The sequence below is a fragment of the Juglans microcarpa x Juglans regia genome, chromosome 6D, assembly GCF_004785595.1.
Source record: "Juglans microcarpa x Juglans regia isolate MS1-56 chromosome 6D, Jm3101_v1.0, whole genome shotgun sequence".
Lineage (NCBI taxonomy): Eukaryota > Viridiplantae > Streptophyta > Magnoliopsida > Fagales > Juglandaceae > Juglans > Juglans microcarpa x Juglans regia.
The window spans coordinates 8,015,176-8,035,410 of record NC_054604.1 but is presented as its reverse complement, the minus strand read 5'-3'; the positions used below and the strand labels follow the sequence as shown (position 1 = coordinate 8,035,410).

At 35.1% G+C, this 20,235-nt stretch overlaps 1 protein-coding gene across 1 annotated transcript; it reads left to right on the top strand.

The window, feature by feature from the left end:
• Positions 1 to 486: 486 nt before the first annotated feature.
• LOC121234231 (transcription factor PIF7) lies at positions 487 to 5,832 on the top strand. The gene is given in 8 exon segments (XM_041130099.1): positions 487 to 767; positions 2,779 to 3,262; positions 3,652 to 3,750; positions 3,981 to 4,046; positions 4,170 to 4,353; positions 4,356 to 4,603; positions 5,205 to 5,310; positions 5,594 to 5,832. Coding segments are annotated over 8 exon segments (1,203 nt in total). The 5' UTR covers positions 487 to 765; the 3' UTR covers positions 5,608 to 5,832.
• The last annotated feature ends 14,403 nt before the right edge of the window (positions 5,833 to 20,235 follow it).

The window sequence follows — 20,235 nt, the reverse complement described above, 5'->3', positions numbered from 1 at the left end:
AAATTATTTATTTTATTTTGTATTAGAAATTAGAAAAGTTGTAATGATTAGATGAGATGAGATGAAATATTTTCTGAAAATAAACTAGGTCTAAGAAGCCAATTGGTAGTAGCTCTCTTCCTGATCATACGTATAATATACCCATGAGGTATATATGGTAATTGTTATGCATGCATCAGAGCATTAATCAAAGACATAAATAACCCTGGCATAAGTGCATATATGGCCGGGGATGAAGATGATCGGAGGAGGCCAGCCAAGGGCAAACAAAGCATAGATATCGGCCGATTCCCTCATGATCATATATCTTTCTATATATATATATATATATATATATATATATATTAAGTAGACACCACATGATGTGTTGTGTCAGATCTCTATCAAACCAGCGTGACATTACAATCGAAACGAAAGGGACCCAACAAAGTCCTCGATCCTCTTCCTAATTAATTATAAGAGCTAGCGTATAGGCCAAAATCCGTCGATCCGAAGCTCCTGTTCATTCTGATAGAGATTCATCCTGGGTTATTATGATAAGTAGTACTCAGCTGTGTGGAGTACTATATATCTTTTATATATATATATATATATATGACTGGATGATCAATCTAAGGCACCAAAGACAAGAACAAGTCCAAGCTAGAGACGAGAGAAACACATCTTCGATCGATCTCACGTGCTGTACAACCGGCCATAATCGAAATACTAGTACTTCTACTACTGCTGCTGCTGCTGCTGCTTCTCGTCTGGTGCACAAAATATATGTATAATCTCTGCCTAGATCTATCTTAGCATGCATATATATATATATATATATATATATTTGCTTCTAATTCCCTTCATGAACTTGTAATTCTTTCTTTCTAATTGTGTTTGTTTTCATTATTCTTTCTGCTTATGGCATATTGAGAGAGGATTTCATCAACTGAGAATTAGGAACCTTATAAGGAGTGTTGCATGTCTTGTACTACTTTCAAAAGAAGAAAAAACAGTAGAAGAGTATAGAGGGCATCATGCAGCATATATAAGAGACCCACATTTTTTAAACTTGTCGATCTTCAGTTTCTTCTGGTTATTTGCATTCAAGATAGCTAATTCTTTGATTCTTTTCCAATGTAAAACAACATATCTAGCCTTAGTACTGTAGTATACATAGTCTCATGTCTTCTTTTTTGGTCGAGGAGGATCAGTATCAATATCATATTTTCCTTCTCATCATGTTTCTTTCTCGTATGTTTCATTCTTCATTTTGGAATCGGTTGTTCCATTACTCCGGCCTCTCTCTCTCTCTCTCTGGCTGCACAATTATTGGCTGTATCTTTACTACTTATTTTTTGATGAATAATGCTACTATGCCACCTTACTAATTTGTCCTTCATTTTGACCGCTCCTGTATTTATTTTTTTTTATTTTTTTTACTGATTAAGGAAGTGACTATTGGTGTATTAATGTATTTTTTTAATTTTTTAAAAATATTTAAATATGTTAAAAAAATGTAAAAAAGAAAAAAAAAAGTGGGATTTCGTGTACGGTGAGCATTTTTGATATTCAGTTCATCATTCCTCCATAAATTTTGTTTTGTTTTTGCTTTTTGGAAGTCACGTTGATTAATGCGTTTTGGACTTTGTAGTAACTCTATATACCATGTAGTTCTAGAGAAGCTCGATCGAGCTGATAGCTACCCTTAAGGGACTAAAATTAATTTTTATAGAATTTCCTTTAATAAAACCTCGAAAAAATAACTGCTCATGTTTTCTCTTTGTTTTTTTTTTACAAAAAAAAAAAAATCCGAAGGTCATATGTTGGTTTGACTACGGAACCATGCATGCTAGTCTGTTGGAGTGAATTAGAAATTGATCGGCCGATCGAGGGCTGCATGCACCCTCTTCGCCGGCCTGACTGATCTCCTTCCTCGATCTGATCTTTGAGTCATCAAAACCAGCTAATTTCTGACTCAACCTGACCCGATTGCCCAATACCAGCACTGATCTTCAACAAAAACTATGATTTTAAATTGTTCTACCACAAAAGATTTTGCCATAAAAGAAGTAAACAACTACATATAATATATATATATATATATATATATATATATACACCTTACCAATAATTTGTGACAGCAGCATATAGAAAAGATTTGTTATTTGTAACGAGTTTTCACTCACGAGATTGCAAATAAATCTCGAGCAAAGAATGTTTTTGCGAGGGTTAAATCTTGTGGGAAACGGTGATAATTATTTACAACAAATTATAATCGCTGCAAATAATCATATATATAGTTGTACATGAGTTTGCCCTCAATTTGATTGCTTATATAGTTTATTTTATTTATTTTATATTTTTTTAGTTAATGGTTAGGAAAGTGACTATTAGTACTATAACAGTATTTTTGTAAAACATGTAATTTAAAAAATATTTGAAATAAAAAGTAAAAAAGAGAGAATGTAATTTGCAGTAGGGGCACACCAAGTGAGCAAACTTGGGTGCCATATAGCACTATCCTATAGATCTGGCCACCGTCGATCGATCGATGGTGTAAAGGCAATCTTCTTGCCTTAATAAAAGATTTTGTTAATTATAAAGGGGCATATAAGGCAGTTAAAAAAGTTTGAGAGTTGATCTTTCTTTGATCTTGTCCTTGACAAGGTATTCTGAGAAATCAAAATATTTTGTGATTTGTTTTAATTTCATCTTAGAATTTCTCTAATTCATGGCTTTATATATATATATATATATATATATATATATATTTATATATATATATTTCAAATGCAGGGCTAATAATTATCAAGTTGCAGAGCTAACATGGGAAAATGGCCAACTAGCCATGCATGCGCTTGGTGGGCTCCTCTCCAGTACCTCTCCTTCAAAACACAGGTGGGGTAAAGCCGACGGCGATACACTAGAATCAATAGTCCAGCAAGCCACATGCAACAAACAAGACTATAGTACTCCTGATCCACCCAAGACATCTTCCATTAATGGTGTTGCTTCCTCCGGCAAGAAATCGGTGGCCTTGACGAGGAAAAGAACACAATCCGATTCAGAACAATGGGATGGCAGTACTCATGTATATGAAGATCACATTGTGGATCGTAGTGCATGTGGTAGTGGTAGTGCTGGTGCTAGTGATGTCAGTGCCACCTTTTGCAGGAACTCTGATGCAACTATGATGACGTGGGCTTCCCTTGAATCTACTCGGAGCTTGAAGACCAAAACTACTACTGATGAAGACTATTCGTCTTCTCACGGTGGCTCGGTATAAATTCGATCCTCATGCATGCATATATACAATAGTGTTTTGGTTTATTTATAGCTAATTAAGGAACCTTTGATTGGTAGATGGTAGAAGTATTAATGTCTTTTTTTCTAGTAGTATGTCTATAAAAAGAATATAAACTGACGTGTTTTGATTATATATGTAATAACCAGAACGTCGTAGTCTAATATATATGTACGCAAATAGACGTTATCGTCACAAATAATTCATTATAAATACTTATTTTTCTTGTAGTGACGCCATGTCATTGAACTCTAGTTTATAAAGTAATTTATATATATAATAATTTTAGCTCGAACACTAGCAATTAATTTCTTCATGTACTGATCATATGGGATGGATTAAAGTTTAGGTTTACTTTTGTATAGGGAAACCGAGATGAAGAGCGTGAGACGAATAACAAAGCAGAACGCTCCCACTCAACAAGGAGAAGTAGAGCTGCTGTCGTGCACAATCAGTCTGAAAGGGTGACATGATTTTAAACTCTTCCTCCTAGATCTAGTGATACTGTAATTAATTATCATGATCATCATGATTAATTGCTTTCAAGAACATGTAAAAGCTAGCTAGCTAGGCAATAATTAATCTTATAATTAACAGGGTTAGCAAAAACACATGCATATATGAAATGATATTCATTTGTATTGCAAGCAAATTATAGCTAATGACTGAAATATGATTGATATTATTGCTGTAGAGACGAAGAGATAGGATTAATGAGAAAATGAAAGCCCTACAGAGGTTGGTGCCAAATGCCAGTAAGGTTAGAGTAACATAAATCTTGAAGCTGCTACATTATACATGCATGCATTTTTCTGCATAAATGGTACGTACTGATCTGATAAGGTATAGGTTTGAATTAATTTGGGCATCGAAATTAATGCAGACCGATAAGGCTTCAATGCTTGATGAGGTGATTGAGTACATGAAACAACTTCAAGCACAAATTCAAATGATGAGTACTGTAAGAAATAATATGCCTCAAATGATGATGCCAGCTTTGGGCATGCAGCAACACCTGCAAATGTCTCTCCTAGCACGTATGGGCATGGGCGTTGGGCTAGGGATGGGTATGGGATGCTTGACTTGAGTATTGTGGCACGAAATTCACGGCCTCAAACTGGTCAGCTTCCACCATCGCTCATCCATCCAGCTGCTTCAGTTGCAGCCACAGCTCCAACATTTGTTTCCCCTCCATTTGTGGTGCCATCTTTGATTCCAACAAATGCTCTAGCTCAGGCGGCAAAGCCCAACCCACCTGGCAACATGAATACTACTCCTGTATCTTTCCCACATCCATATTGCACATTTTATGCACAAGTACGTTGAATATATAGTTTATAACTGATCAATTTGCTTGACTGAATTGCATGGAGGTGGTTCAATATAGCTAGAGAGATGCATGGGCATATATATAAGTATTAATTCGATGCTCATGTAGGGTCCATTATATGCAGTATATATATGAATCTGGTGATCAGACATTAATTGGCGAGGATCTAATTTATTCATAACTGATCACACATTACTTTAAAATTGTGATAAAATCTTGGCTCGGAGATCAGGGCATCATGCATGATCCCGATGATCACAAGAACATTCCATGCACCACTCTTTTCGCATAAAAAGATTAAGGAGAAGTATTTTGTACACAGAATTGCAGCTACACATACATTTTAGAACGCATTCAACTTAATTCGTAACTAAGCATGCAGTATATCATAAGTGATTCTTGTCAGATATACATAGATTTATTATGATTAAACCTCTTTGCAATGCCGTTATCTCTACTAATTATCCTACTTATTGAGATTCTGAAGTCCCATGCACTTATGTTTGTTGTTTAATTTCCACACATGATCATGAGTACGCGCGTATATGCATGCATGATTGTATTAATCAGGAAAATATTTTGATGCAGCCAGTGAATATGGACCTTTACAACAAGATGTCAGCCCTCTACCACCAACCAGTCAGTCATACCACACAGGCAATGAGCAACCCATTACAATCACACCAAGTTCAAGGTGATCATTGACATGAGGAGAACAATCGCACGTATATATTTTAGCAGTGCAAATTAAGGAAAAGAAAAATGTTTGGTCTAGACAGAGATTTAGAAAAGCAAATTTATAAACTGATATAACTTGATGTATCATATAATATGCTAGATAAAAGTAAATCGAACGTATCATATCAAATTACATTATTGTGTAAAATTTGTTTTTGTAAGATCTGGATCTGCATGTGCAGGTTTACTAGCACTTCTCTTTTTAAAAACTTTTTGTGACTCTAGTCTTTTATGTACAGCTTTTTGTGTGTAGAAAAACAGCAATAGTATTTACGGTGAAAGCACAAACATGCATATTGCCTAATATAGTGGCTGGCAGTATCGATCGACGCTGGTTATAAAACCATGCCATTGGAAGGGTTAAACTCAGGCTATCCGTACGATGATAAAGAATCTATATTAATTACTAGTATTGGATTATGTATACTATTGGATTCTTGCACACTAAAACAGCAACAAATCAGTGTTTGGATGAATTTTTGGTCACACCCGTACAATAACTATACCTCTTGTATATTAATAGAGTAAGTACTTGTACAAGAAAGGAGAGTCATTTATATAGAAAATAAATATACAGCAAGAATCAATGAATAAATTCCTTGGCAATATATGGTTCCATGCAACTTTAGAGTTCTTTACTTTGGTGGAACCACATGACTTGTGATGTTGGTTTGTGCAGCAACAGATTCATCAGTGACATCCATAATATTCGTAATAGCCCTAGTCAAGCCAATGAGCGGTGCAAGAACATTGAGCTTGGACCTCAAAAAGGAAAAATGCATGGAAACTAGCAGCTTCGTAAGCAGATAAGCAATTTGGTATTTAGCATGGATAAGAAATGTACATCAAGAGCACGTTGGCAAACCTTCTCATGAACGAAATGATAGTCGATCTCAACGTGCTTGGTGCCAGCACGGAAGACCGGATTGCAAGTTAAATAGGTGGCACCAATATTATCACAGTATAAAATTGGACTGTGAGCAAGAAAAATCCCAAATTCTCGAAATAAAGATTGCAATCATATGACCTCGACAGTGGTGTGTGTGACGACACGATATTCATCTTTAGTGCTTGAATGGGCAACCGTAGGTTGCTTCTTAGAACTCCAAGAAATAAGATTCGGACCAAGATAAACACAATAACCCCTAGTGAACTTTTGATCTTTGGGACAACCGGTCTAATCAGCATCTGAATATACAGAAAGTTGAAAGGAGGAACTGTGTCGAAGAGGAGACCAAAATTCATGGTCTGTTTGAGGTAGCGTAAAATACGCTTAACTATCGTCCAATGGACCTCAGTGGGATTATGCATAAACTGACATACCTTATTCACCTGAAATATCCGGGCATGTAAAGACAAGTATTGGAGAGCGCCGACCGTGCTTCTATATAGAGAGGGGTCCAAACATGCAGAACCAGTAAAGAGAGATAATGGAGCAGAGGCTGACATTGATGAAATAACAGGTTTGGCTTCTAACATATGCGTGCGAAAGAGAAGCTTCAAAATGTAACCTCTCTGGGACAAGAAGAGCCCATCTGGAATGGGTGTGGTCTTAGCACCTAAAAAATAATGCAAATTGCCCTTTTTTTTTTTTTTTTTTTCTTTTTTACGGCGAACTCACGACTAAGAGATTCAATAACCCAAGAAACGGTTTGAGCCGTAGAGCCAGTGATGAGAATATCATCCATATACAAAAGGATAAAGAGAGTGACATATGAAGCATGATGAATAAAAAGAGAGTTATGGAAGCCAAGTGCAAGAAGTTTGTCACTTAGGCGAGAATACCATGCCTGAGGAGCTTGCTTAAGGCCATATAATGCCTTATTTAATTTACAAACATTAGTCGACAGTTGAGGATGAACATAACCTAGGGGTTGAAACATGCAGACCTTCTCTATGATGTACCCGTGCAAAAATGCATTTTGCACATCAATTGGATGAATAGACTAGCCCTTTGAAATGACATAACTAAGAATCAAACGAATAGTCGTCGGTTTGATAACCGGACTAAATGTTTCGTCATAATCAAGGCCTTCCTGTTGATGATAGCCTTTGGCAACAAAACGAGCTTTAAGACGTTCCGGAGTGCCGTCAGATTTCTTCTTAACTCCGCACACCCATTTCTTACCTAGAATATTCAAGCTAGAGTCATAGGGAACAAGAGTCCATGTGCCATTTTTTATCAGAGCATTAAATTCCAAGTCCATAGCGTCTCTCCAACCGGCGTGCTTAACAGCTTCTGAAAAACAAGTAGGTTCCACAATAGAGGCATGAGTAGTAAAAAATGTTTTAGGAATTGGATATCTCACCATACCATCCAAGATTTTCTTTGGTTGAACAATGTTGTGTTGTGATCGTGTGACCATCTGGTGAGTACGAACGGGAGGAAGGTGTTGAGTTGGAACATGAGGTAAATGAGCAGAAGAAGAGGCATGGTCGGATATGATAGGAAAGTGGGAACTAGTTGGAGATGAGAGAGATGCTTCAGGTGCAGTAGAAGATAAGGAATGAGCCAAATCCGAAACATAATCAGATGAACGTGATGTGTAACATGACATAAACTGACATGACTTGAATCTTGACCTGAATAACATGAACGTGAACTGAAGCATGACTAAACATGAACTTGAACATAGTATGAAGGTGAGCTTGAAACATAGCATGAATGTAAACTTGAAACATAGCATGAACGTGAACTTGAACATAGCATGAATATGAACTTGAAACATATCATGAAATTGAACTTGAAACTTAGCATGAACGCGAACTTGGAACATATCATGAATGTGAACTTGAACATAATATAAATGTGAACTTGAAACATGATTGAACATGAACTTGAACATATCATTAACGTGAACTTGAAACATATCATGAACATGAACTTAAACATAGCATAAACGTGAATTTGAAACATATCATAAAACTAAACTTGAAACATAGCATGGACGTGAACTTGAAACATATCATGAACGTGAACTTGAACATAACATGAACATGAACTTGAAACATGATTGAACACGAATTTGAACATAGCATTCTTGTCTCATGGAGTTACCACGATGCTCTTGTCTTATGAGATTACCATAATGATATTCTTGTCTCATGGGGTTGCCATAATGATATTCTTGTCTCATAGAGTTATCATGATGTTCTTGTCTCATAGGGTTACCATCACCATAATGATATTATTGTCTTATGGGGTTACTATAATGATATTCTTGTCTCATGGAGTTATCATAATGACATTCTTGTCTTATGAGGTTACCATAATGACATTCTTGTCTCATGGGGTTATAATTATATTCTTGTCTCATGGGATTACTATAATGAGTAATCTTATCTATCAAACGTGATAATTAAAAGTGATCATGTGGATACTATATGGGTCTCTTTGAGTCTTGTGTCTCTGTCGATTACCACATCATAACACAGGTATCTGCACCAGTTGTAAGTGCGTTAACATATGTGTCACACTTGCTGTGGACACACGTGTTGTACATGCCACACTTGCTCTGGTCACACATATTGTATGTGCCACACTTATAGTAGACATACGTATTGTATGTATCCTGTAATAGGTATTTGCACCTGCACGAGTTCACATAACGTGAAATAAAATATGGCTCCATCGGTGTTAGTGCCTGTGTGCTCCGGTGACCAGGTACTTAGGCCCCATTCACAACCTGTTGACTGTACTTTATCAACCTAGAAAATTTCTTACTAATTTAAACACTCCAAAATGAACAAATGAGTTCTACTAGGATATTTTTTTATCTTAGCATTTAGGTTCATGATAGACGTAAATAGACTTGACATAACTTGAAAGGTTGTTTCCAAGATACACAAATTGTACTCGAAACAAAACATGACATGAAATGAAAGGACAGAAGCCCTGACGTAACGTAACATGACATAAATGTGAGGTGAAAAAAATGACGGACAATGAGCCAGAAAACATTTCGTAGCATGTAACATACAATATTTCATAGTATGTCATAACATTTAACAGACAACATTTCGTACAAGGCATAACATGTAACATACAACATTTTATAACATGACATAACATGTAAAATACAAAATTTTGTAACATGACATAACATACAACGTACAATATTTCATAACATGACATATGTGTAACATACAGTATTACATAACATGATATACTTGTAACATATATAAATATATAACAAAATAAATTGTGTAACAAATAATCATGAAGTGACATGACATAGTATGACATATATGATAACATACATACATAAACTGTAGTTTCATTATCCATCACACATACGCAGTAATTTGATAGTAAGTTAAGAGTTAACTTACAGTGATAGTCGCGTTTTACGAGGTAAAACATGAAATATGAGAAGCTGTAAGTAGGAGTTCTAAATGTTAGAAGCTTAATTACTAACAAATAGAAACATGAAGAAATGTTAACTTAGAGTAAAATTACCATTTTATCCTCTGCATGTGAAAAAATGACTATTTTATGCTTGACTTAAGGATTTCACATTCTTACTCCAAAAATACCAAAATTTACATTCCTTGTTTAAATTTTGTCCTAAACTCAAATCTAAATTTAGAAAAATTTAAAACCAAACACAACTATGAGAAACATGCTAGAGCCAAAACTTTCAAAGGTCATTTCTCTTTGATTTTTGTTATAATTTTATCCAACTCCAAAACTCATGATCAAACTGAAATATTGCAACAAAGATCCTCATATCTTAAGTTTAAAAACATGCTTAAAACATATAACAAAATTATACTTCACATAATTACAAAACTCTTTAGTAAAAAGACCCAAACGTTTTAACTAAAACACAACTCTTGAATCTCAAGGTCTGATCTATTTCAAAACATTTCCAAAAACTTCAAAAATACAAAAATTTCTTCTAACATGTTCATAACACATTTTCAAGAATTAACATGCTTTGAATCAATATATAAAAGTCATCAAAAATCACAAAACATCATTTGAAGCACTCAACTTTATATTTAGCCAAAAACATAATTTATTTCCCAACTAGCTTTGAATAAACACTTGATCTAAGTCATTCTATGGTGAGATCTTCAAACCAAAACATCACATGGTTTGAAAAATATATCATAAAGTAGATCCAAGCATTAAACTTAAAATCACATGGTTAAAATAACTCAAAACATGAACTAAAGACATCAAACTTTTTGACCCAACTTTATGATCTCTTACATAAAAATTCACATCTTTGAAAGTAATGTAAAAAAGTTTCAAACTAACATCCTAACATGTATATAAAATGTTTAGGATTATCAAATAAAAATATCAAAACTTGTGGAGTAAGATTAGACCATAAAAGACTCAAACTTTCTTAAAATAGAAACTATTTTTCCTTTTCCAGTTTCTAAGTTTCTAGATTTGAGAAAATCTTTCATCAAAACCTTTAATCATGTAACTAATATCCAACAAACATTCATATATATATGTTAACAACACTCCATAAAAATTTTGGACCAAGACTTGTCCATTACCTTGGTCAAAAACTCCAAAACAAAACACACTATCCAGATTGTCACCCAGATTGACCTTTACATGGTTAAAATAATTTTTAACTGATCAAACAACCATAAAATCAAACAAACAAGATACTTAAGGAAATTATACTCAAATCAGAATAACTTCCATGAATGAATCATTATAATAAGAAACTTACAAGGGTTCTAAAAATGACACGCAAAAAGTCACAGAAATATGCCCGAGAGAGCTCCTAAGGGTTTCTTTGCAAGAATGTGAGTGGAAAGTGATGAAGTGAATGCGGAAATGACCTGCACGCCTCTTACACATTATGAATAGTGAATATATGGCCTTGTATGACACCTTTTGGTAGGGTGGTTATATCACAAAAAAGCAAGAATAGTGAGTGGTTTTTAATCATAGAAATATCTAAGAGTGGGTTGGTGGTGAGGCGGCTTTTAGTTTTACATCAAGCTTGACTTTGGGGCATGCTTTGAGCAGCGGGTGGTCTGCCATGGGAGAGGGAAAACTTGCTCAAAAAACTTTGCCAAGTTGCCAAAATTCGTGGGAGGCTACGTTTGGATAGTGAGAAGTATTGAAAAGTGTTTGATAAATGTTGTGAGTAGAGATTGGAGTGGGTTTGTGAGTCCCATTGAAAGTATTTTGAGTTGTTTGGATGTATGAAGTATGTTGAGTTATTGACTTCTGAATAGGTGGTTGAAAAAGGTGTGTGTCCCATTAATTATTGATTTTATTAGCAATGATGATGAAATGATAATTTTATTTATATATTATAATGATAAATATAATGGGCATAATAAATAATCCCCAAGACCTTTAAAAATATCATTTGATTTAAAAAATGCAAACATTTCCGATAACGTATTGAAATAAAAAATTTGTATATTATTATAAATTATAAATTTATGATTTCTAGTAACGTGTTATTACAAATTACAAATGCATGCTTTCTGGTAACCTATTGAAATACAAATTTTGAATTTTATTACAAATTAAAAATTCATAACGTATTGAAATACAAATTTTATATATAACGTATTAAATAAAAATTATTTGAATGGACGACGGGTATAACGTATTAAAAATTATTATAAATTTCATATATTGTTTTGTATTAGGAAAATTATTTATATAAAAATTTGTAAAAATCAATCTTTCGCTATATATTATGATCTGTTTCCAGTGCGCTATTTCGGAATTTTTTTTCACTCTGAAATTTTTTTAATTAAACCCATTTGAAATTGCAGGGACGTCCTCATGCTCCCCTCATTATAAATTTTTTCTTGTATATGTGCTCTTAAAAACGATAAAAGCTAATATAAGATCTTCTACATTTATTCCTTCCCAACTTCAACATCAGTTGCATTTATAACAATCAATCTTTGGCTATATATTATGATGACAACTTGTAAGTGCGCTATTTCACATTTTTATTCACTCGGAAACTTAATTAATTAAACCTTTTTTGAAATTGTAATAAAAATTAGAATTAATTCTTAGAGACGAAAATCCAAAACATACAAAACATAAGAAATTCCAAAACATGTTCCACACGTATAAAAAAAAGAACATACAATACAATAAAATGTAAGCAAGTATCAATGGGCCTCCCTATGTGCCCACATATTTATTGCGATAGAGTCCTTGGTTCCAGCCTTGGCTTGTGCTGAGGCAGATGACATGTCAGGCATATGCGACAGATGTTCCGGGTTATCCTCAATTGTCTGTCCTTCATAAAGATTCGAATTGGTAAATTTACGCCATATTTTATCATTCGGTGTAATAGATCGAATAATATTAGGCATGACACAACATGTAATGACAATATATCGCAATCGTGTCACCCTGTATGGGTTCATTGATTTCAAAATTCGAAACTATTATTTTCGCACACTGAATGTACGCTAAATCACATTCCAGAGGGAAGAATGTCGATAATTAAAATAATCTTGATATCCAAAGAATGAACTATTGTTATGGCAGTCAGACCTATGACACTGTACCCTAGGATATGGGGGTATAAATCCAAGCGTGCACGAAAAGGCAGAATCAATCAAGTAATAATAACCTAAAAATCAAGTAACATTAAAATAATGTGGGATTCAAATATTACGTTAGGACAAAATATCTTTCTTCCATAAATTCATGAAAAACAATACTTACCCACATGAGCCAATGGGAAATTGATCCTAGACGACTCAACACATCCATAAATAGGTGACATCATGGACAGTGTCTTCCCAGCCAGCATATATGAACGTAAATTTCATGTCAAAATCACAGGCTGCCAACACATTTTGGCTAACTCGTTGAGGCCAAGATAAATACGCGTTAGTTGCCTCTGCGGGCACACATGCGTCAATAAAAGTCCCATCAATTGCACCATAATATTTATGCAATCATATATTGTAAAATTGTGAGTTCTCCCATTTTTAATAAAATGGAACCTACCACACACTGTTATTTTCATCCACATTTCATTTTGTTTAAACTAGAGTAAGAAATTGTTACTTCGAGCCATGGATAATGTTTTGGATTGTCTTGAATATAAGGTGCCGCTCCAGTAGTATGTGTAGGTGCAATCACATCAGGAGCAAGATTACATAGGGCACGCATCACTGCGTAGGCATGCCAATTAACGGTTTTAGTAAAGTGTTGAAACCAGTCACATGTGATTCATTGAACTTGGGCATGTCTGACTGTGTATGCAAACATTGTCAAAGCTTCCTCCATAGAAACCTCTCTTGTCGATTCGAGATATTCATTCACCCGCAATGTATTGCATAACGCTTCAAATGCATATATTTCCATTCGAAACAAGTTCCAACAGTTTCTCGGATGTTCGTTGAGAATTACAACTATATAGTCTCGTTCGCGTAGCCGATATTATGTTCCGGCATTCGCTCAAACACTGGCACTACGCTTTCCTCTGCTGCTGCTATTGTAAGCATGGTCATGTTATCCCACATCGATACATCACACATCCTCTAAAGTAGGTATTTGTCTCACGTTGGAGGATGGTTACTACTAGATATATCACGCCTCCTCCAAGTTTCGTAATCGTCCCACCTTGGAGGCTGGTTACCACTCGATCCAACTTCGATAGTGTTGTTTGCCTTCACTTGCAGCTCATCATTTGATCCACTTCCAAAATCTATTATGCGGTGTCAAAAATAATTATGGTCAATAACACTTTGAGCAATAACAATTTGCACATAATAAGCTTGTCTATGAATTTTCACGCAACATGTCAAAAAGTATAGAAAACATTTCGTATATGACATGTCTCCAATATGCCACTAAATAATCGTCTCATTTATTAATTCTAATAACTAGTAATTTTTTAATAGAATAACAATAAAACACTTGCCAAATAATGCAAATTAATAAAAATCCCAAATGTTATAAACTATCAATAACATGTTCATCTGATAGATACTTATAAAATCAAACACACAACAATTGCAATAAACACTAACATCCTAAACATCTCATAAACAATAGTGTCAATGAAAACAACATCCGCAATAATGAATGTAAGATTAGTTAGGTAACCGATCAAGTGTACGTCACTCCAACCCCCAGATCCAATCAATTTTGTGGTTTGGGGGCGTCATTAAGAACATATCAACCGCCTTATCATGCATAAACTGAGCTATTGCTTTGTTATATTGATGTGTAGGGAGTCGCGGGTTAATCTCATCCAAAAACTTCATACAGGCACCCATCTTGTTAATTGAGGCATTCGAACCAAACGACTCATCGCCTTTGCTTTGCTTTTTACTGTATTTCCTGAAGAACTACTTATCCAACTCAGTTCTTGCGGCGGTGCTGGTGGCCATAACTTCCAAGGTTTTGCTAAATTCTGGGGATATGCTACCCCAGGCCAGCTCCCTTGTTCGATGACGAGATTGTCTCTGTCTCCCAGCTGGCTCATTTATGTCTGGTCCATCTATGTCTATTGGCGCGTCCGTGGCAATTCCCAGTACAAGGCCTCTTGCTCTCACCTCCTCCTCAATGTCGTCCTCCCACTTACTCGTTGGGGGTTGTTGTGTGGGTGCAAAATGAAAGACCTCCGTGGCCACAGACTAGCCGAAAATGGTGCATAGGAGATCGTAGTCTCGACAATCATGAGTTTTGAATTTCCTCCATTGGCTATGCACCTAGCCCAATGAAAAATCTTATATTAGACTTGTCATATATACTAGAGAATGAGAAGAAATCCTCAATAACATATAATTCGAAAATGTATTACAAATTATACTATAGAAAACATTTTTTTTATGTTTATTGCGTTAGCCCAATGTTCCTTCCTGGCAATTACAGTTTTTGTCCATGGGTTCCAACCCGTTCCTGTTTGGCCATTAAATCAGTGAATAGTCGTAACCTCTGCCTTAGGCGAGTGATTTTCCCCCTAATTTGTGATGCATCAATTGCCTTCGTCCCAACTTGAGTCAAGTTTTCTGCAAGTATTAGATGATTTTAGTTGGTGATCTTCAACCCAACCAATTTTCCTTCAATAGGCTCTTGGTAGAGGATGTCTACCAACATCTCCTCCAATCCATCGATCCATAACTCGTGATCACGCTCGACCTCAGGCTCATCCATTGAGTGCTGGTCATTGCAAACATAAGTATACGAGCAATCCAAAAATCTTTTTTCTTGGGGTAGTAGTTTATTAGTTATAAGAATGTTCATAATATTTCCTCGTGTAATAATCATAAATATGGTTTCACTAATATATTCACATACAACTTAACGCATATTCATGAATATGGTAAACTAACATGGTACCAATATAAATTAATAGCTCAATGAGTGTGGTAAAAATCATTGGTACAATTAATATCCAAAAATAAAAAATAAAAAATATGAGATAGTGTTGTGTAAAAATCATAGAAGTTTAACTAATAGTCCAATGAGCATGGTAAAAATCAAGAATATTCATACCTTCCTTGAAGCGCGCGTGGAAGATCTCAGGTAGTATCGCTGAATAGATCAATCACAAAAAAAAAAAAGTAAAGATCAAAAGAAGCAATTTGAGTCAATTGAAATCAATGATGATGGTTTAGATTTGAAACAATAATTTAATAAAGATGCCCTGAAGCTAATGACATCCAACAACCATATGAAAAACAATATAAAACCGCAACAGTGAGAGATGAATATATATATATATATATTTATGATGATTTCAACACTACCACTAGTAACACAAATAATCCAAGTAGTGTTTATGTTAGGATCTACATTTTATTTTTCTAGGTACATGGCATACAACAAAAGAGTTTTCCATTTGTATTGGTCATAAATAAAAAAAAAGAAAAAGTATAGGACACAGTTTGTGATGGTAACTGGTTGTATCTAGTAGTAGACCAAAGCTTGTAAGAAGTTAAAAGGCAATTAAAGAAGTTAAATGGGGAGGCTGTAGACCTTATTATGCAACTTGTAAATTAGATATTTACGATATTCTTTCAATTTCAGATAAATGCAGTTTTATATCACGATGTCATCACCTAAAAATAGACAAAAGCATCAACAAATGATCAACATTTTGGCCTGATCGAGTGTACGTACGCAAAACTTATAAAAGAACTGCACCCACAATAGATTTACCTAATGTTGGTCAATATTTCTTGGAGATTCAAGAAATGGGATATTATTGTAGCATGATCTAGGCCTGAAGCCTTTAGTGGGGTGCAAATGTAGGTGACAAGCAACGTTAGCATATATATATAATCCTAATTTTAGGTAATTTGAATATTTTAGGTCAAGAGAGTTGTTCAAATTCTTCTATATATCCTAAGTAATAGGTAAGGGAAAGGGAAAATTGAGCAGATATGCAACATCAAACAATATGGATAAGTCAGCCATTGTTAATATTTTTTCACCTATCTTAGCCAAGCATCTGTTAAGATAAACATCAATTGCTGCAACCAACACGAGGGTTTGAATTTTAAAAATACTAAGCTTGAATTTTGAAATAAGGTAGAAACGTTTTTATGTTATCTTATCATCTTTTAAATGTATTTACAACAATTATAAATATTTTTATAAACAACAAGTATCAATCTCACATAGATTTGTGACCTAAAAACATTTACAGAGCATAGTAGATGTTTCATTTGGGTGTTGGTGGCTTCTAATATATTTATGCTATTATAAGAGATGTGGTTTCTAATCTATATATTTTTAGTTGTACATAGCCAAAGAGAAAAAAATATTTCAAAGGTTGACTTAGAAATAATATCCTCTAATGCCGAGGGACTCAGTTTGGAATTGGTACATCATTTTGAGAACATAGGGAAACATACTTCTAGAATATTAATGCTATTGGCAAGGTTTGAGTTACGGTTCCTCAGAGAAAATTTGTCAACATATAATTATTCTATCTTGGGCTTTGGCTAGTAACAAGGAAGCGAATCAACAAGGAAATATGCATCTTGTGACCAATTACTTCCTAATTCCACTAGCCAGATCAAAAAGGAATTATACAACTAATTCCACAACCTAGAAAAAAAAAACAAATTACAAATCCAAGGCAAGAAACAAAACAATGCCACAACACAATTTTGAAAGCCCACTAAACTATATAAATCAGATAAGTATAAAAAGGATCAACCACTCATTAAAAAAGCCTATATGATTTCCCTCAAAGCTACCAAATTAATAGAAGAGATACCCACGGAAGAACATTTAGTAAAATAGAGATGAGATTGGATTTCTGCTTATCTTAAAGGACCGCGTTTGCGGCCCCGTGATGAACAATGTGGTGGTTGCAAATTTTGAGTGTTGTTGCTTTCGAACCCTAGACTTTAATTGGCTGGTGCTTAATGTGGCTTTGGCCATGATTGGTTTATAATGCAGGGAAAAATGATTTCTAGGGCATAGGTTGAGAGAGATTGTTTAACGTAGGGGAGATTTTTGAATCTACCTCAGACAATACCCTGCCAAAACCTAATGGTAGAGGAATTTGTTCAGTGGAGATGGGATGGAGCATGGAGCACGGGTTTGGTGAGGAAGCAGCAAATCATAATGGAGAGATTCACCTCGATTGGAGTCTCATATTAGTTTTGGCTATTGCGTTGCAGACACAAATTCGAAAGGGAAAGACAGGAAATAGCGTTGCAAAGAGAGAGGAAGAGAGAGAGGTCGGGGTACGGTGATGTTGTGGTTCACTGTGGGGGGATTCTCTCCATGACTGATGTGAGTGATTTGGGAAGAAGAATAGCTGTGCGAAGGACAATGGGATGCAGAGTCTTTTCTGCGTTGAGTCCTTCATTCGAAACAGTAGTCACATAGGTCTGGACGTGTTATACAAATATTGCTTTCTTATTTGGATGGAAGAGTATTTCAATCCGTACAAGAATTATGAGGTGTACCTCAAAGTAGTTGGATACCCAAACCAGGCTTTAATGGGCATTAAACGAATGAGTTTCATTTGGGGTTTAAAGAGGATTTGGTTAGGGTTTGAGATGCTATCAAGTCCAAATCTAATTTTTCTTAACCCAATCAAATTTACAAGGTTTAAAGGGGTGGATAATGATGTCATAACATGAGTTTTAGGGTTTGGCTTAGGTGGCTTAATCTCACAGCTTGATTCCTTCACAGTCCATCTCATGGTTCCTATTGGTTACAAGTGTCTAATACTATTCACCAAGTATGGCTAAGATCTTGTTAAGTGTCCAAATAAAACTTCTCTAACCTAATTTGGACATTCCACACTGTGATTTTGAAAACACTGTGATAGGTGCTACTATTGAGATTACTATTCACTCCGGGAAAGTGTAAAATAGATTTGCATTAAAAAATCCCAAATATACATACTAAACTAACTATGAAATTCATTTATCAAAATTCACTCCGAAGTGCCTCGAAATAATCAAAATACCTTTTCAAACAAGCGCTTTATCTGAAAATTGAAAATGAGATTATTGCACCATAAAAACTTAAATAACCAACTGAGTCTAATGGGGCAGATCATATCGCATTCTGATACTTCTAATTATCTCAAATAAATAAAATCTCACTTCTGACACCATAGTGAGTTGCGACATTGACTATGTAGACAGATTAAAACCTATACAATTGGTTAATTACTGAAAGCTTTTGGGGTTTTCACGAGGTTCCTAAAGATTAAAGAACTTTCACTGTTGAATTTCTAGCGAGCTATTATAGTAGGAGCATTATTTTCAGACACAAGAAGACCAAATTTTGAAACAATGTGACGGACAGTGCGATATGAGGGATGACCAAGCCTTGAATGCCAAATTGGCAGAGGAGCCCGTTGACAAGTCAAGGATCGTGAGTAGGTGCCTGAGGAATGTGAAGATGGAAATTAGTAGAGCCCATTTTTAGTTTTGCCTTGCTGAAGTTCCTTCCCTGTGCACTCGTCCTTCACAGAAAAATAATCACGATGAAACTCCACAAAAGCATTGTTATCACAAGTAAATTTTTGAATAGAAACATGTAAGAAATTATTTAAAAGAAAAATAGAATTTGTGGATTTTAGATGAAATTTCCTAATGTGAGCAGTTTCCAAATCTATGCCATTGCCTACTTGGATTTGATCCGTGCCTGTGTAGGGCTCAACTTGAATATTTAGTTTTTGAAAATCATGGGTAATGTGATTTGTGGATCTGAAATCCGGGTACCAATTTTGGTTTGGATAAGCTAGTGGAGTGGTGAGAAAAGCTTGCATTTGACCAGATTGATTTGACCTTGATATGTACAATGAAAATGATGATAGCAAGAGATAGCAGCATGACCAGTTTTGCCGCACACTTGACATGTTGGTCTTGATTGGCCATAGTTGTTGTAGCCTTTTCCATGGCCATGACTCTTGTTTTCTTGACAATTTTGAGAGTCAGAACTTCTACCACGTCCATAATTGTTATTGTTGTGAATGGCCATGTTGACTGAGCCAATAGAGAGTTCAACTGAAGAGTGCTGTTCAAGTCGGAGTTCATAGGCCAGTAAACGTCCAAAGACTTCTTCAAGAGACATGGAATCCACTTTAGTGGATACGGAAGTGACAATTGAATCATAGGAAGAATCCAAGCCAGCCAGCAAATACGAAACAATTTCTGTTTCTTTGAGAGTCTGTCCAACAGTAGCTAGAATATCTACAAACGATTTGACCTTTTGAAAATAATCAGAAATGGAGAGATAACCTTTCTTCATGGTGGAAAGTTTGAGTCTTGTTTGCACAACTTGAACTTGATAGTTTGTCGCAAACATGCGTTCGAGGGTTGTCCATACGTCATGAGAATTTGTTAGACCAACTAGATTGGTTATGATGCTTTCTGAAAGTGAAGACATCAAAAGACCAAGAAGAGCCTGGTCACGTTGGAACCATTG